The sequence below is a fragment of the Anastrepha obliqua genome, chromosome 3 (assembly GCF_027943255.1).
Source record: "Anastrepha obliqua isolate idAnaObli1 chromosome 3, idAnaObli1_1.0, whole genome shotgun sequence".
NCBI classification, from domain to species: Eukaryota; Metazoa; Arthropoda; class Insecta; order Diptera; family Tephritidae; genus Anastrepha; species Anastrepha obliqua.
The window spans coordinates 38686403-38706296 of NC_072894.1; the positions used below are offsets into that span (position 1 = coordinate 38686403).

At 36.6% G+C, this 19894-nt stretch overlaps 1 protein-coding gene across 2 annotated transcripts in view; it reads left to right on the forward strand.

The window, feature by feature from the left end:
* Positions 1-19107, forward strand: part of LOC129242423 (glutamate receptor 1) — a 219166-nt gene extending 200059 nt beyond the window's left edge. The window contains exons 14-15 of one of the 2 annotated variants that reach the window (XM_054879050.1): positions 280-655; positions 18790-19107. In XM_054879050.1, the coding sequence (XP_054735025.1) occupies positions 280-655; positions 18790-18888 (475 nt within the window). In that variant the 3' untranslated portion in view covers positions 18889-19107. The remainder of the gene's footprint in view (positions 1-279; positions 656-18789) is intronic. The other variant, XM_054879051.1, reaches the window with a different exon arrangement.
* The last annotated feature ends 787 nt before the right edge of the window (positions 19108-19894 follow it).

A 19894-nucleotide genomic window follows, 5' to 3' on the forward strand; every position in this document is an offset into this window, starting at 1 on the left:
GTCGTCCGTCGCTGCTTGGAACTCAAATGTGTACAATAAAAACACAAAAAAAAAAAAAAACTAAATCATCATAACTGAAAAACATTGCAAAACAACTAACCAACCGATTTCTTTGATCCCACTGACCTCGTGTAAACTTTTTCATACGAAACAACCTCACAATTGAACTGGCCAACTGCCAACTGCTGACCAACTGAATGATTTCAACGTTAACCATTGACCAACTTTTCGCATTCGTATATTATATAAATTTATTTGCTTTAATATCAATCCACACAGAGATCCGATTAATTTGGCTGTATTATCGCTGAAAGAAAATGGTGAATTGATAAAGCTACGCAATAAATGGTGGTATGACAAAACGGAATGCAACCTCAACAAGGACAATCAAGAGACATCGCGCAGTGAATTGTCGTTGAGTAATGTAGCTGGCATATTTTATATATTGATTGGTGGCCTCTTAGTGGCCGTTTTTGTGGCTATCATTGAGTTTTGCTTTCGTAGCAAAACGTCAGCGCAAAAGGCGAATGGCTCCATGTTAAGTTCAGCGTCCGGTGGTGGTTCACATCAAAGAAATTCTCTAACAGATGCCATGCATTCCAAAGCGAAATTGACTATTCAAGCGAGCAGAGAATACGATAATGGACGCGTTGGGGTAAGTTAACAATGTGTTGGTTACCATCTGAATTGGCACATTCGATAATACATAATAACATACATACATAATTAATATACGATTTACTGTGGATGTGCGTTGGTATGCTGCGAGAAAATTGTTTGTGAATAACTCAAGGAATATATATGTATGTACATGTTTGTATGTAAAAGTGTGATTTTGGGTGCACGTTTAGTATAGAGGGTGTTCCAAAAAATAATTGAACTGAAAATTTAAATTACTTTTATGCAAATTGCCAATACCTGTCATATGGTGAAAAATTTTAGATACAAACTGAAGTTCAATATACTTATGGATTTTCTCTGAAAGCGTTTATGCTGTGGTACTGAAATTGCTTTATGAAATTTCTTTTTGAAAATTCACACAGGTAGACGCATCAGGTATTGGAAAAGGGGGCATGCCACCTCCCAAACAAACTTAAATCTCATGAACCAATAGAATTTTCAAAATCTTACAACTATTATATCTCATAGCTATTATACAGTCCCATTTTATGATATGTATAGTTCAATCGAAACTGGGTAAAAGCTGCTACTAAGAGTGAGGATTGTTATTCGTTGAAGGATCGACCGCGGGCGATTCTAGGATACATAATTATAGTATAGAAAAACATAAAAAATTTGAAAGCAAAGGTATATCTAATATTAATATTAATCACAACTTTCTAGTTAACTATACAAATCTGATTGTTTACTTTTTTAAGCTTACTTCAAAAGTATCGTTAACAAAAAGTTAAATTAAACTACAATGCACAGCTTAATTGAGTAGAGAAGCATTATTAAGATAAGTTAAATAGAATTCAAGCTGTCATGGAGCTCATAAAGAGAACTAGTAATTCGGGTATTATACACGCAGTTTGCTCTCTTGTTCGGGGCGTTGAAGTCTTGAATGGTCGCATCGTCGTTCTCTTCTATCGATGTTAGAAAATCGGTCGATTCGATGCGAATTATTGCGAAGCGCTCGTCCACCGGATTAAACGACAGTACTTCGTGACGAAGTCTCTCTCCCATAACAAATCCGACACCGAATTTGGGCTTCTTTACATGGCAGCTATAGTAAACGTCGCAAGATCCTATGTTTTTCTTGCCTTGCCCCATCCATCGCATCTCTTGAAAGGCAATGATGTCAGCCGTTACTCTCACGAGGACATCAACCAGCCGTGCAGAAGCACCTTCGCCATTAAGGAAAGTGCCCAAGTGCCCTCAAATCATAGTCCTTGGTTCATTTGCACGGGTCGTCACCGGTATAGGAAGTTCTTATCCGAGGGTTTGTTGCTGTTTTCATTTGGGGGATTTTTAAGTGGCGGATCCCAAACCCAGCGCACAACCAGCTATCCTGGAATACTTCCGGGTGTTCGGAAGCTACCCAGAGGATACGTGGGCTAATCCCGGACGTTGTGAGCTGCTTGAATCATGTGTAGAAGAATCTTCCTGGTCACTTCCAAGTGAATGGCAATTAGTGACTTTTCCTACTTACGTGGACTCCTACATATGGTATCATCCTCCATATTAATAGTTCGCCTCTGACAAAAGCGGTGAATAGCAAATTACGGAGTACGCTTAGATAGAATACATCTATGTGACTTGGAAATGTAAAACACACATCAAAACCAGCACTTAGATGTTTGATTCCTTTAACAGAATTTGGTGGAAGATGCATTTAATTTGTTCAGTCCCATTCGTATGCAAAATGCTTATTGGAGCACCTTTAAATAAAAAAAGGGTTGATTTCGATATGCCTGCCAGTCCGTCCGTTGATTTAGCCAAGTCTGTTTTTATGTCATCTGTGACATTTTTCAATACTATGGAAATGATCGACCATTTAGGAGCAACATATCACAAAATTTGTTTTTTTTTTTTTTTGGTAGAAATGATCTTCAAATTCAAATCAACAATTCAAAGTTTGATAAAAAACTTTCAAGATACTCTTTCTCTCGAAAATAGTACTAGAAGACCAAATACTATTCATCCCGAAGTTCTACACGGTTAACCATTTATGCCCACAATTCACGTACTCATGGTGGATATTTAGATGATTTAATTTTTCCCAGGTAGGCAATGGCAAACCTCCGAGTTTATTTCTGCCATGGAAAAGCTCCTCATAAAAAATATTTGCTGTTCGGAGTCGGCTTAAAACTGTAGGTCCCTCCATTCAACACGCACGCAACTAATTGTATATATATATATATATATATATACATATAATTTTAAACATACTAATGAAACTGGAGAGAATCTAAGTTTTTACATGTTTTATTTTAAGACAACATTTAGGCGAATCTTTAGGCTTGGAATTCTTGATAATATTTCTCCAAGGTGGATTGGTATTGGAAATGGGTAAAATTGGTCAATAGCCACGCCCACCTGCTACATAAAGGTAATTATGAAGAAAGAAAAAGCGCAATATCTCTGTTATAATTAAAGCAAAATTACTCAAATTTGCTAGAAACGATGAACCTGAAAAATAAATACAACGGAATTAAAATCTCGAAAAATGAGCGGTGCCACGCATATTTTTGGATAAATGCCTGTTTAATAAAAAGCGTCTAAAATTATAACATATATTGCTGGCCATCTTATTTCGATCTGACAGATATACTGTTGACATCAAAGAAATACTACGCCCACGTTTTATATGCTACGATTAAATTTGCATCTGCCCGTGTGGAATCCAACCAACCCAAATTTAATTTTACTGAAATATGCATAGATATTAAGTATAAAGTTTAGAACGCACCGAAGTTTGCACTTCCTTACTTATTTCCTGATTTGTAATACCTATTTTTATTTATGACTTAATTGTGGTGTTCACCGGTTTCTTCCCAATTGAGATTATTTGATAATGAATGCTTTTGCAAAAATACCAAGCTATCAAAATCTCAATGTGAAAGGGAAAATTCATTAACCAGTTAAATTTAAAACGAGAATAGCCGAGCTACGCAATGGTTGATACTGCCGAAATAGGCAGGCGAAATGTGTGAGTACAGAAAAAAAAAAAAAAAAAGTTTTAAAAGTCTGCCATTTTTGCGCAATCTCATTAGCACAACAGTAATCGCATTTATAAAGTCGTCAACATGCTGCAAGCGTACCGCTGCAGCTGTATTGGTGAAAATTCGATACGAACAAAAGGAATCAAAGTAGCCAAGCAACAAATCTGACATTCAGTGCACTTTAGGGATCGTTACGTTGAGTATTTAATTCTCAGCATGGTAGCATACTTGCAGGATGCAATGCAACTGCATTGTGTGCATGCCACATTTTGCCTGGGGCATTAACGGTACTCTTGCATTCAGCTGCTGAGCTTACTTATTAAAGGGAGCTCACTTATTAAAGGGATTTTGGGTTTTGGTTGCCACTGTAAAAATGTTGTTTGAATGTTGATTCCTTGCTATCCTATAATCAGTCAAAGTGCTTCAGAGTTATACCTCAAAATACTTTATTCAATGATGCTGGGAAGTAGAGCTGTCAAACTAGCGATAGTTAAAATCATCAATAGTTGTTGACGTGCTGATAAAGCTATAACATCTTCAGAATCATTGTAGTGCATAACTTCTATAACTTTCCTCGAATGCCCGCCGTAGCCGAACGGGTTGGTGCGTGATTACCGTTCGGAAGTGCGTAGGCTGGAGTATCCGTGCAAGAAACAGCAAAGCGATAATAGTGGTCTCCTCTAGACAATGGCAAACCTGTGAGTCTATTTCTGCCATGACAAAGCTTCTCATAAAAATATCTTCGGTTCGGAATCGGACACAATTAGGGGGAGAGGCGCGGCGAAACAATCAGAATAAACGCTAATTACAAATATAAATAAATATTCCTTCCAATAAATAAGCTGATGATCATCTGGCTTTGGATGCATGCATTCAAAAATGTATGTCAATAGGCTTGAAAAAACTAAACAAATCTGTAACGATAGTATCAATAGTCACAAAACTGTTGATATGTCATAAAATAACACGCACTATCGATACCATCGGCATTACTTTGTCAGCCACACTGAGAAGCAAACTGAAAGTAAAGGCATTATTTAAAAAACCCAGGCGTATGATTTCTGAAATACCAAGCGTTGATGCTCATAATCCTGGATTAATTATTCTTAGATTCATTTCTTCTCAATCACCAAGTAAAGCTCTTGGCTTGCAATACATTTTCACGGTAACAGGTAAAGTTATAAAATTTTAACACTTTGAGCCCCGTGGTCATTTTTTTCCGCACCGATGGACCGCGTGCTGACAAAGGGTTGTGCTTTCGTTGACAAGCTGGGACCAAAATTTGTTTACATAGTTTTATTGATTCTTTGCAATTAGGGTGACTTTGTGATATTCATTTTTGATAAGCCAAATGTATTTTTGTTGTTTGCTTCCTATTTCTTTTTGTGACCACCGTGGTCACGTTGTCCCAGAATGTCAATATACATATTGGACCCAAGTGGCCACCAGTGGACATACTCTAATTTTATATTTTTATGTATTTATCTTTTTTATTTTTATATTTTTTTTTTTTTCATTTATTTGTTTTACAGATTTAATTTAAGATGTCTAGAAAACTGTTAACACGTGATGACATTGCTGCCGAGCTCGGAAAATCGAGTGTAGACGAAATTACAGGATTTTCTGTTGATTCATTTGTTGATAATGACTTTAAGCCATATTCTGAAAGTTCTGGAGAAGATTTCGAAGATAGTGATGTAGATGTAGCAATGGACTTGGATGAAGATCCTGACGAAGAAGTTCCTCTTGCAAACTTGATAATTAGTCCAACATGGGGGCCTGTTGGTGGAGATCGATTGACGTTTGCTGAGTCTCCGATGTGTACAGGTGTGAGTCCTGATGTTGCTGACGCCTTAACTGGAAAAACTCCTGCAGATTTTTTTAACTATTTTATATCTGTTGCTGCGCAACATATTATTGCAGCAGAAAACTCCTCCAATAGATCACAGACAAAAAAGCTAGAAAATGGGTAGATTATTGTTTGGATGGACCTACTTCAAGTACCACCACTAACGGATTATTGGTCCAGGAATATGCTGTATAAAAATTAAATTCCTACATTCATGAGCAGAAAAAGATTGGAACATTTATTAACCACGTTTCATACTTCTGATATCGAGAGCCAAGCAAATGATCGTCTTCGCACAATATCTGACGTTCTAAATATGCTCCAGTCCAAGTTCAAAGAGGTGCACGTTTAAGAAAATGTCGTATGTATTGACGACAGTAACATTCCATTCCGTAGAAGAATACATTTCCGGCAATACATACCTAATAAGCGGCATAGGTACGGCACTAAAGTTTTTAAACTTTATGTAGCAGGAGATTACACCCGGTCATTCAAAGTCTATACAGGCACAGTGAAACAGGACGATACACCAATTTCGGAGACAGTTGTAACTGAGCTGATATGGATAGACTCTTAAATTCAGGAAGAACTCTCTTCACTGACAATTGGTATACAAGTGTTTCGTTAGCAGACAAGATGATTCAAATTAAGACCCATCTCGTTGGAGATCTAAAAGCCAATCGAAAACAGAATTCTCCAGAAGTAATAAAACCAGCATTAAAAAAGGGCGAAATAATTTGCCAACAGAATGAAAATAAAACAATAGTACTTAAGTGGAAAGACAGACGCTTACTATATTACAAAACATAACGATTCGTTTACAACTTTTTTGCACAAAGGAAGAGAATGCATCTAACCAGCTGTAGTGTTAGACTACAACAAAGGTAAAACATTTATCGACTTACCAGATTAGATGGCAGCGTATGCTCCCTACTGTTGCCTCACAGTAAACTGTTATAAACGTTCCATCTTATAACTGCTACCACAAATGGAAACGCCTTACATCTATTTAATACATTGAATGGAAAGAGGATGAATATAACGCGATTCAAGGAAATAATTGTTTCAGGCCTTTTAAATTCAGATGCGCATATGATACGACCATGGACATCTAGCGATCCCCAAAGACACATATTAAAAGAAGTGGAGGGTCAAAAGAGAGTGACCACAAAGAGATGTTTTACATGCTATAAAGCAATGTCAAAGAAACACAACGCGGCGTATGCGCGAAAAATGCCAAAAGGATGAACACAATTTGTGAGCAATGTGAAGAAGCATGTGTTTAGTGTGTTTTCAAAGCCACAGATAAATCATTATTAAATTTATTTTTTTTTCTCAATAGCTTTGGAATAGTTATACATCTGTTTTTTTATATAATATATATCTTACTTTTTAAGTCCTAAAATGAATTTTTGGGATAGTTATATTTTGAATTGGACTTGTTTTCGTTCAGAAATTTTTTTTTGTAATGCTCTATAAGCAAAATAAAATATATTTATCTAAAATATATAATATATTTCTTACTTTTTATATCCTATAATGAATTTTTCTTACCTAAATATAATTCACTATTTTTTAGGCTTTGGCAGACCAAATTACAAAGTCCAAGTTCTGAGACCGAACTAATTTTATTTCAATGATAAATGTCAAAACATAAATGTCCACCGGTGGGACACGCTGGGCTCAAAGTGTTAATTTTTATAGCCATCAATTAGAAAGAGATTTTGAGGAAGTTTGAATGTAACTACATCTTTGCGACAAAAAGTCCGAAAAAAGGTTAGAATCAGTCCCAACATCAAAGCCACTACGATCTGCCGAAACGACATACTGCCGTATGTATTTAATTTAAGAACTATTTTATCAACTCTTCCAATAAGAATGTATGATAATGAAAGAGATGCTTTCCATTTCAATTCAACCGGGCTATTCGGGTCATGTTCTTCGATTTCGATGTAACTGAAATATGTTGCTCTCTGGTCAAAATAATGAGATACGTATTTTTTTGTTCGCCCGAAAAAAATTTTTTTCAAGAGTTATCGGCAATTTTGTTTTTCGGCTCAAACTCGATTTTTTTTAATTATATAAGAAAAAAATTTTTTTAAACGCCCATAATTTGTCAAAAATAAGCCGATTTGAATGATTCTGGGTTCAAAATAATCGTAATTACTTACTCGAGCGACTTCATGCAGAAACAATTGCAAAAGAGTAGTTGAAAATGTTTTATTTTGCAAAAAACAAAAAGTGCGAAACAGGATTTTTACTCAAAAATGCATCACTCAAGAACAACTCCTTTTAGCTACTAGGCATTCAGCTCAATTAAAGTTTGAGATGTCCTTTTGATTTGAAAAAAGTTATAAAAAAAAATACACTTTTTGAAATATTGAATTTCGAAAAAATTTAAATTTTTTTTCTGTTTTGCTAAATAAAAAATTTTCAACTACTTTTTTGCAATTGTAAGTAATTACGATCATTTTGAACCCAGAATTATTAAAATCGGTTAATTTTTGACTAAATTATGGGCATTTAAAAAAATTTGTTTCTTATATAATAAAAAAAAATCGAGTTTGAGGCGAAAAACAAAATTGCCGATAACTCTTGAAAAAATTTTTTTCGGGCGAACAAAAAAATACGTGTTATTTTGACCAGAGAGCAACATATTTCAGTTACATCGAAATCGAAGAACATGACCCGAATAGCCCGGTTGAATTGAAATAGAAAGCATCAAGATAGTTTCCACTACTACATACGACGACTCAGAATGTATCATGAGCACATATTTACATCTATAGAGATTTAGGTGGAAGAAAAAACGTGCTGAAAGCAAGCTACGAGTTGAAATCAAAGAGAAGGTTTTTTATTACTAAACAATTTGTATTACTATTTATATTTTTATTTAACAATGTTTTTATATTTTCCACTGGAATTTGCGTTTAATTTTTGGTTTTTAACGTGTTTCTTTTTTCCCATCCCATCGCTTGAGTTTTTTTAAGTCTGGACCAGAAGGAAATCGCAAGGATCCAAATCTGGTGAACTTTAATTCAATCAAGTCGAAAATGCTCTTGTAACGCGGTGCTTTGTCCTGATGGGAAATAATGTTTTTCTTTTGCAAACTGGTTCTTTTTTCAAGATTTTTTTTCGTTCAGCTAGTCTAAAAGGTTACAATAACATACAGAATTTATTTCTTTACCAGATTGTAAGTAATGTACAAACAAATTCCTTCCTGGTGGTAACACCTTCTTGATCGATTTCTGGACACGAACTCTTTAGCCTCTTGTTTCAATTTAGAATCATTAAATCTTGCCCATAGTGATGGATTGACGCCCAAAATCTACTTTATCCTTTCGAAAACACTCCAAATTTTGCAGAGAAAGTCGCATTCGAATTTTCATTTGTTCCATTGTTAGCGAATGCGACACCCATTGTGCATGCTGCTTTCTGAAATCCAAACTTTAGTGAAAAAATATTGCTTTCACTGTCCAATGAGATGCTTCGGGCTTCTCCTAAATCTCCTTCAGTCACTCGATAGTTTTCCAATACGATATCCAATATTTTTTCTAGCTTTTCTGGTTTTCTTGTTTTTTTGACGCCCTTGACGTGGATCGTGGATCGTCTTGAAGGCTTGTGCAATGACGTTTAAATACAGCAACCCATCTTTCTATTGTACTAATGATGGCGAAAAGTTCTTAAAGACTTTGCACATTTGCTCATATATTTTCTTGTAAACGAAGAATTAGTTGAAAGAATCAAATTGAACTTTGCATACATTCATACCTATGAACAATCTACCGCAAAATTATTGAACAACCTAGTATGTGGTAATGCTCCTGTATGTGTGTGTCTATTTTGACGTTTATCTTAACGTATTTCAAGAAACCCCATAAATATTTACTTCTCGGATATATTTAAATATTGAGGGGGTTTTATAAAAAACCACCCTAAAACCAAATTTCAGTTGCGCGAAAGTATACAGTCTGTGTTAAAATAAAATAACCGGTTTTTTCTTGTAACTTCAAGATATACTTCGTTCGGCTTTTTTCTGCGTAATAGTCCCACTCAAGGGCTACGACGCCAGTGCTAACTCAAATTAGTGTCGTTCGAAACTTTCCCGTAAACGCAACCAAACCAAAATGGGTGAGAAATACGCGAATTGTTTTGAGGCGGTATTTTTATACACGCATTTGAAAGGGCCGAAATTATCTTACGCCGCGGCTGCAAAAGTGATTAAAAATCAAAAAACTTTGTTGTGATGTGGAATCAACGGTATAAGGAGTACAAAAATGTTGAGTGCGCTTTTCCGAGCGCGGCTTGAAGCGAGTGACGATAAAAAAGCAGTATAAAACTTTTTAAGCGGGACCCTTTTTTTGTGACTACGCTAAGCATGATCAGTTCTTGCTAAAAATGAAATAGATGTGAGTATCACCATCATCGAACGTCGACTGAAGTAGGGGAACATATCCTACTGTCCCACATCATCAAAACCACTGCTCTCAGAAAAACACATTAAGAAACAACAAAACAAGAAATTGGACTGACCTTCTCAGTCCCCAGACGCCAACCCCAGTAAAAATGTGTGGGAAATTATAATAACGCATCTTGCTGGAAGGCCAGTCCATGACTGAAAGCAACTCGTGCGTCAATTTCGCAAAATCTACTCTTGTTTGTCGACTAGCTATGTAGAAAATCTGGTTCAAAGCATAAAGAAGATGCCAAGCTATACTCGACAACAATGGAGACTACTCGGCTTATTGAGTAATTGCGACTCGTGGTTGTGTGCATACTTTCATATACATATATCTTTTATAATTCAGAATAATCGTGGTTCCTTTTTTCTGACAGAGATTGTACACACAACCCCATATCCACTGAAAGGTGCAAAGCAGTGCCAGTCCGTATACATTTAACCATTCTCCATAATTGGGATTCAAATACGGAATCATCTTCTCGTTTGCGACCACAACCTGCCTACAGCGAGGCAGTATTACTAGATTGCTCTACAGTCGGCTGTGGGTGCCTAACCCACTAACATCTAAGTTTGCATATAAAGTAAGATATGGCTGACAGTCAAATGAGCAACTGACAAATACAAACAAATCAGCAACAATGCACATACGTATGGTGTTCTAGCTTATTCAGCAGCTATTTAGGAACATACACATACATGCACACCTCGTCTTTGGCAATGGCAGTGGCAATACAGCCACCAAGATAAAACGAGGAAAAGCGACCACTCGCACGCATACATTTACATACGTTGGCACAAGTCTGCTGCACACTTTCGCATGAATGCTTCAGTGCAGTTGAGCCAACGAAATGTGCATGAACGGGTATGTAGAAGTAGGATGTACATATGTATGTGTTTGCACTTGTAACCTGGTGCGCCTGTTTGCTTTCATACTTCGCATGGTTGAATAATCATCGCTTTCATTAATACCAGCCTTGCTTTCTGGCACGATCACGGCTGCGGCAGTGGATGCAACGTTAAACTAATGACGAGCATGGGCATATCTGTCGCTTGGTTACCACGTTTGTCTACTATGTATTTTGGTGTATCATCCTCGCCCAGTAAATACTACTTATACCACAGTGAGCTTGTGCACACAACTACCATGAGAGGGGGCGAGGGCAAAGAGCAAAGGTGATGGGTGATTTTACCCATATACAAATTTGTACACATTTACAGGGTGCAACAATTTCGATATGCTGCGGTTAAAATTTTATTCGGTATAATGCAAATTATTGGGCCGGGACCCAAACAATATTGGAGCAACTCGCATTTTTTCATAACAATTTGGGGCACTTCTGGTTCTGGCGACGATTCCCCTTGAATATTAGCTTTCAAAGAATCAGGTCTGCTAGGTATATTAATGTACAATTTTCCCTCAAAATAGCCCCATGGGAGGAAATCCGAAATCGGGTGAGCGAGGAGATAAGTCGGAATCATAGTTTTTGGAGACAAGTCGCAAAAGGAACATTTTCGTGAGTAAATACCATCAAGTCAAAAGAGTAAATGCCATCAAAAGCAAGGACGATCTTCGTTTGCTTATTTATCAAGAAGCAAGGCCATGGAATTTTTCGTATTTATTTTAGAATCTCGTGTAGAAAGAGAACTTACTCTCCGTCCGCAAAGAGAACTTACTCCTCAAAAGTGCTGCATTTACTTATTTCGGCACCGCGGCACTTCAACCAAATGTGCTTGTTGATTTACCCAATTCAGCAACTACGTGGATCTATTCAGATATTTGTAGCTGACTTTTCGGTACGTGCAGCTATAAAGCGTAGCCGTTACTTAACTGCCAAGAAAGTGACACTTTCAGAAAAGACCCCTAAGATTTGAACTGGACTGAACAGAGAAGCGACTCATAGTGAAGTCGAAAGTGATTTCTTTACAAAATAAGAACGTGCCACAATCATAAGACATCAGTTGCAACCGGCAACATCACCGGTAACATCATTAAATGACTTATCATTACAGACTCCTAGTATTGCACCGCCGCCGCAAAATTTGCATAGCTTTAATAGTGATGAAGTTTTGGATGTGGGCTCTTTAAGTAAAGTAAATCGGATCCAGTAAACAATCGCTCAGATCACAATGGCGGGCGGGATAATATTGCTACTATACTATTTTGGCTAAGCCTAACGATATCGCCAACAACAAATAACAACAAATCTAAAGCACAACGCTGTTAACTCTGTCAAAAAATTACCGAGAATTATTCAATAAAGCGCAAAATAATTGTTTAATCATTAAAATTTATTTTTTCGTCCTCTACATAGTCTCCATTCGAAGCAATACACATAAGCCAACGATTAGTCTCAAAGCACCTTTTAAACGCGTTTGAAGAGATATTCTTTAGCTCCTTCAGCGAATACTACTTAATAGACTAATCTATCGACTGAAAGCGACGTTCGCAGTTTAAGTTTTTGAAAAAGGAAAAAGTCACAGGGGGCTAATTCCGATGAATACGGTGGTTCTTCGATTATATTTGTCGAGTTTTTGGTCAAAAAAGTGTTCACAAAATGAGCCTTGTGAAGCGGTGCACTATCATGGTGCAAGATCCATGAGTTTTCTTTCCACAAATTGAATCGTTTCCTACCCACATTCTCTCTCAAATGTCGCATAACTTCTAAATTATATTATATTTTTTATTTACCGTAGAAGCATTCGAATTGCATTCTGAGTGCACAAAACCATAATAATCAAAGAAAACGAGTAGCATGACTTTCATTATTGACCGACATGGACGTGGTTTCGGCTCATGTGGATAGCGTCATTCAGCCGCCTGGCTGGTTTGCATGTCAAACTCATATCCCCATGTCTCATCACCTGTTACGTTGGGTCCTGTATAAACGTTGGGTCCGAATTCACTTGCTCAAGCATGTCTTCAACCAACTTCTTCCGATGCATTTTTTGAAATTCAACTCTCTTGGAACGAGTTGAGCAGCCACGCGGCTCATGCCCAAATGATGGTGTAAAATGCTGCGAATTGATTCGTGAGACAAGCTAAGGTCACGAACTACCTCTTTTAAATTTAAATGATGCTTTTCCATCACCATTTTCTTGACTTCATTCGTTGAAAACGTTTTAATCCGTTGAAAACGTTGATGGGCGGCCAGATCAAGGCAAATCTTCCACGACTCCTCGGCCCTCTACAAAAACCTTATACATACCAATCGTAGAGCCGTGCTTTGCGTGTTTGATAAAGCACACTCGCCTCAGGTTTTCTGCAACATTTTCAAAGACTCCGCGTACGAAATCTCGTTCTCTGTGCGATATTTTTACCCATAGGGAAAACCGCAGAGCACACCTGCGGTTGGCTAATATAATTAAATGCCCAAAACAAGCTAATTGACAGAGCACGCTCAAACTCTGCGTCACTATAGAGGATAGTTGTACCAACATTCCAGCAAAAAAAAAAAAAAATTTAGACGTATCTGTAACGCGCGCTTTTTAAATGAACAATTACCGATATTTCTTTGACAATTCGGTGATCATGGACCGATATCGGTCACGATTGAGTGACTATGGATAATGTTCATGGCCGCCAATTTTGTTTATTTACCCCTCTCCTTGATATGAAATGTGCCTCACCACTCATGATAAGTCTATTCCAAAAATCTTGTTATTGTTGAGTTAATTTCTAAACAAATTTACACAACTTCTGTTCGTTCCGCTACATGGTCAACATTGTACTTCATAGAAATTTTGAATAGGCTATACATAGAAGAAACAAGTCGAGCATCTGTTCAAAGCTATTCAAAGTTCTCAAATGCCACATCTTACCGAAACACCCTGTACTTACATATGTATGTCTTATGAAGCAAACTGTTTTCTATTACTGAAATTAATATGAATTTTCACCACGCCATTAAAAGCACAGTGTGGTATATTCAGAGAGCCCACATTACATATTAATAAGTTGACTAGCAGTAAGCGACGAATACATAGCCGCATACATCCCTGACTGCATGTACTCATGATCGAACCTCTATGCACATGCATATGAAGCAAAGCAAGTAATCTCCCAATGATATCTACACCTTACTTCATTTGCTTCATATTTCACACAACCCTACAGCATTTCTACTTAATGGTGATAATGCAGCGCCGTACGTACAAATTTGTTGCATGTATAGCCAAGAGTAGTTGTTCAATATTTGAGTTCTAATTACATGTTAGAGCAGGTATTTGGTATGTAATGATGTATGTATGTATGCATATAGTGGCTTGTTTTAATATGGTTGGTAGAAGAACAGCTTTTGGTAGCTGTGTTGGTGCTGATTAATTCCAGATTTCGCATAGGCAATGTAAAGCGCCGACGAAATGCTTTAACTTGGAGAGTGAATAGAATCTGCTTTAGATAGGCATTCGAAGAAATGTAATGTACATTTTTTTAAACTGAACTGAGGAAGGCTTTCATATTTGAGGATGTTTTTTGTTGTTCGTTAATATTTTTCTTGCTTCAGAAGTGGCACAAAACATTGAAAGCCGAAAGTGTGGGACCTACTTTTCGGCTCACTGCACAATAAACCCAACTTTTCCTTTTCGTGAAACTGCCTTGAGTTATTACTTCTCGGATGGGCAGTGGTCTATTGCTGCTCTATGAAATTCTCGGAGCTATTCCGCAGGGCACTGCTAAGTTAGAATTGTGCTTGTCATGGAAATAACAACTGCCCAATTTTCTCTCGATTGAAGTATAATTAGCTAACTAAAGATTAATAGATGGCATATTCATAACCAGCGCTTACATCACAAACAGCACAAAGAGGACGTGAAAAGGAAACACTTTTTGAAGAAGTACAAATCTGGAAAAAAACATGGCTGGAATGGTATTCTGTTGATATCAAATAGGATGGAAGTTCTTTCGCGATTTCAATCTTAACTCATGGACATCTCATAACAAGAGATCCACCAGCGCTATGCCGCAGTAATTCTGTAATATTTGTTGGCACTGCAACTAAGTACAAATAAACTAGCGAGTTGTTGAAGCCTCATGGAGTGAGCTTCTGTTTGCTTTTTTTAATTTCTTCAACGACCGTAGAGATTTTGAGGTTACGGTGAATATCGCCATTGAGAACGAAACAGGTTGGGTTGAGAATATCTGAATGGTTTTTAAACTGATATCGATGAAGTATATTTATATGACCTAATTGCGCACCATAGGACCGCACAGGTTTTATAATTAGTATACACTGCATTAATATAAAGGGTGGTTAAGTTTCAAGGGCCGGTGTTGATTTTGAATAAAATACAATTTTTTTAAGAAATTATTGTCATTTCTCTTTATTATGATAATACTGGTATAGCTGAATTACGTATAGAACAAAATATTGGTCAAATGGCCGCCGCGGCCTCGGCAGCACACCTCCATCCGATGGTTCAAATTTTCGATGACGCTGAGACATAATTGAGGTTCTATGCCGTTAATGTGCCGAATCATCTCATCCTTTAGCTCTTGAATTGTTGCTGGCTTATCGACGTACACCTTTTCTTTCAAATAACCTCAAAGAAAGAAGTCCAACGGTGTCAAATCACATGATCTTGGCGGCCAATTGACATCGCCGCGACGTGAAATTATTCGGCCATCAAAGTTTTCGTGCAAAAGAACCATTGTTTCGTTAGCTGTGTGACAAGTGGCACCGTCCTGTTGAAACCACATATCGTCCACATCCATATCTTCCAATTCCGGCCATACAAATTTCGTTATCATCTCACGATAGCGAACACTATTCACAGTAATAGCCTGACCGGTCTCATTTTGGAAAAAATACGGCCCAATGATGCCGCCGGCCCATAAACCGCACCAAACAGTCACTCTTTGTGGGTGCATTGATTTTGCGGCAATCACTCTTGGATTACCATTCGCTCAAATGCGACAATTCTGCTTATTGACGAATCCACTGAGGTGAAAATGTGCCTCATTACTGAAGATGAAGTGCGCGATGTGCATATTGATTTGAACGCCTGTTTTCATAATAAGCCTGAATAACTTTAACGTGTTGCTCGATCTTAAATCAAATGCAAATAAACATCAAGTTTTTTGTGTGGTTCACATTCAACATCGGCCCTTATTTAATCATCATTTATATGGAGACTTTGATCTTCGTCGAATTAGCCATTTCATTCTTTTTAACCGCAGATGGATTTAATGCCGTTTAAGTTTTGCTACTTCCATCAAAGTTTAGGGTCGAACGTTATGCCAAGGTATTTTGTAGTGTTTGCATGTGGTATTGCTAGCAGTACTACTGGATAGTGATTTACTTTTTTATTGGGTGAAGTTTACATGAACTGACTTGGTACTGTTCAATTTTATGCGCCGAGTCTTCGTCCATTCTTCTGATCAAACTATTTGGGAATACCGTCAATTCTTTAGTGCATAAAAGACACCTTTAAAATGCAACGTTTTATTAGCTGTTATGATGGCACATCTCAAACATCTATAGCGACTCTGAAATACGGAATATTAAAAGGAATGCTTTAATATTCAAATTTAACCCTTTCGCTACATCTTTTTATTGCGCCATCCAAAAAATCCAAATTTTTGTCTGAGTATTTATTTTAGGACCAATAATAATACAAATACATATCTTTTTATATTTTTTTTGTGTTTTTTTTTAATGTTGGCAACAAATGTTTTGTATTGGTTTCAATCGCAAATAAACTTCCTCTGCAATCTAATGCAAGTTAACACCTTACGAGAAATTTTTTGCCATATGGCAACAAGCTTAGTTTTAAAAATTAGCACAGCTTTTAAAGCTGCGAGCGAAAAAATATTTATATGCCAAATAACAGACTGAACATTTTTCTATATACTTTATTCAAAAATTGTTGAAAACATTTGCCCAAAATGCCTCAAAAATCTAAAAATGCAAAGATTTACTGTTGCCATATGGCAATATCGCGAAAGGGTTGAAGGAATAAACATCTGCCAAATATTTATTTCCATATACGCCATTTAATTAGGACAAAAGCCTGAAGGCGTAGTTTCCCTTTTAAATTATTAGTTCTAAATTTTACTTGCAACTAATTTTTAATAAATAAGTACAAACAAATCCACAAGGTTTTCTACCCCAAATGGCCTATACGCCTTAATACTTGATTCGTTTCTTTCGGTTGCAAGCATCGTATGGACAATAAACAGTATTAGCCGCGTTGAACAAATTTCTCTTCACAGAAGGTACAGTACAGGTCGTACTCGTGTTTAAATTTTAAAGCCTTCATATCCTGTCTGAATTTGGGTCAGGTGGAAATCCACTTTCCTCGTCATAAAAGTAATCAAAAGATACATTTGCCAATTGCTATGTGCGAGACCCAACGCTTTTGCTATCGGTTTTTGTACTGTTTGCCATTTTGCAGTATATCAATGAGACAAAGGCAACCGAACCCGAGTGCTGCTTCTTCAAAGGTTTTTTGGAACGTGGTGTATACTTTAACAGCGCAGAATCGATACAGTGGCCTAACTTCACGTTTTTTAAGATACCAGATTTATGCCTCATATAGGAAGACGCTATGTTGCAGATGTCCATGATACTTACATACACTTGATTATGTTATTATTTGGGACCTCTCAAAATGACCCTTATCAGTGCATACGCAGCTTTTTGAGTTTTCGTACTTTCTGTGCTTTTTGAATGTCAGGTTCACATCGAATATGATGCCTAGTCACAGTAAGTCCGATTTAAAATTTATTTCGCGACCACCAATATTTAAAATAGCCACTTCTTTAATGTTCCTACAGCTTATCAAGACAGCCTGCTTCTCCCAACCACGAATTTCTACTTCAGATTGTAATTTCTGTTTAATTTCTTATAAATTTGACCACCATCACTAGTACTATGCAATCTGCAAATCCAATAACTTTCGTTCCCTTAACTAACTGCAGTCTAGGGTATTAGACCCAGTGCACATTTTGAAGACAAATATAAGAAAATATGGCATCCATAACAAATCCAATCTTAACAAGGCGATATTCTTTACGACTGGAAGGGAATTTGTCCAGAATACACAAAAAAATGGTTGACCCCATGCCACGTAGACTTTAAGCTGAAATTGATGATAAAGGATACCCAACAGAATACTATATTACATACCTTAAAATTTTAAAAATTCAAAATAAATAGTTGCTATTTTTCTTCTTTTTCTTCATCTTTATTTAAGATTATTATCCTGTTTCTAACAAAATCCTATATACATATTAATATACAATATAAAAATCACTGTTATTAATGATCGGATGCTGATCCCCGTGGTCTTCCTCGCAGGCGTATAGTGCTTGGTTTCCCGATCATCACCAGTCTTGCCAACCGATCGTCGGTCATTCTGTGGATCCCATCTCGTCTTCTTTTGCGGCTCCATTTTAGTATATCGAGTATTTCGCATATATCTGTGCTTAACTGTATCAATTAGGCTGCGAGTTGAGTTTCGTTTTCTATGTTTTCGTTTTTTGCATTTGAAATGAAATGAGTAAACATTTTTTCGTATTTTATGTTGAGAAATTAAACAAAGCGAAATAAGTAAAATATCCTCATACTCTTTTTTCCCAATTTCGCAAACTATAATGAAATATAAGAAACTTTACAAAAAAAATGCGTATGTATCATATAATGTGTGAGTACTGAGTGAGTGACTGTACATACGCAGAAATTGAAAGTAATCTAATTTTTTATTTTAACAATTACAAGCAATCATAAACTGGATTTTAAAATATTTTAATAACAATAATATATTTTCTTAATATTAATACCATTAGCTTACACCCTGTATTAATGTTCAAACAGTACCTCAATTGTGCCTCTTTGCAGTATTATCCAGCTGGACAATTGAGTGCCGCAGCCGAGGCTGAAACAATGCACATGAATGCGCACAGTCAGGTTTGACATGAGCATGCGCAGGAATCGCGCCTTTGACGTACACCCTGCGCACCAACAATACGCCGCATAATGGCCAATAGCCGGCAGGAGACGGAAAAGATATTGAGCAATCATGATCAAAATGCCACAACAATGCCGGGCAGCCAGAATAGTACGCTAATGCGAAATCCCGATGTAAATCATCCCTATGCCAAATAAACATATACATATACACAAATATATGTATGTACGTCGTACTTAAGTAAATTTAATAGCGGTAGCTAAAAACAAAAACAAAATACAGCAACACATAATTAACAGAAAAAGAGCAAAAAACACTAAGTTGTGTGTATGTGTAGTTGTAACAATAAGAGTGAAAATAAAATAAATGTTTTACCTAAGTAAACATGCATACCTACACACATACATATGTACACATATTAAGCTAGCAATAACTCATATGATGATAAGTAAGTGCGCTAACCAACAACATACGTATACACACACACATACATAAATGCAAAGAAACTAATTTTACACACACAGGTTAGGTGACAGAGACTGGCCTGCAGTCTATGAAATAATCAGGCGTAGCGCGTAATTATTTGAGCGTTTGCCTTTTACAAAGGCAAATCGTATAAGCATTTCAAATTTTCGTGTTGAATGAAAAACAAATTCATAAGTTTATTCTACAGCACATCTTATAAGCTTAGCTTTTGAGAAAAGGCAAAAGGCCGAAATCATTTTTTGCTTGTGAAATATCGATATACGAAGTACGTACATACGACTTTTATAAAACGCATTAGAAATGTTCTGTTTGTGTGGGAAGAGTTAAGGTACATCATTATTTTTATCAAATTTTCACGAAAATAATAAAAATTGCAAAATAAAAAATAAAAGATCAGTTGGAAGTTGCTGCTTCAAGGTTATACGAAAGCAGTAAACATTAAAAATACACTTATTTATTGCAATTTAAAAATATATAAAGCAGAACAGTGCTTCCAGATACTCGAGCTCAGTTGTCGGTGGGCGC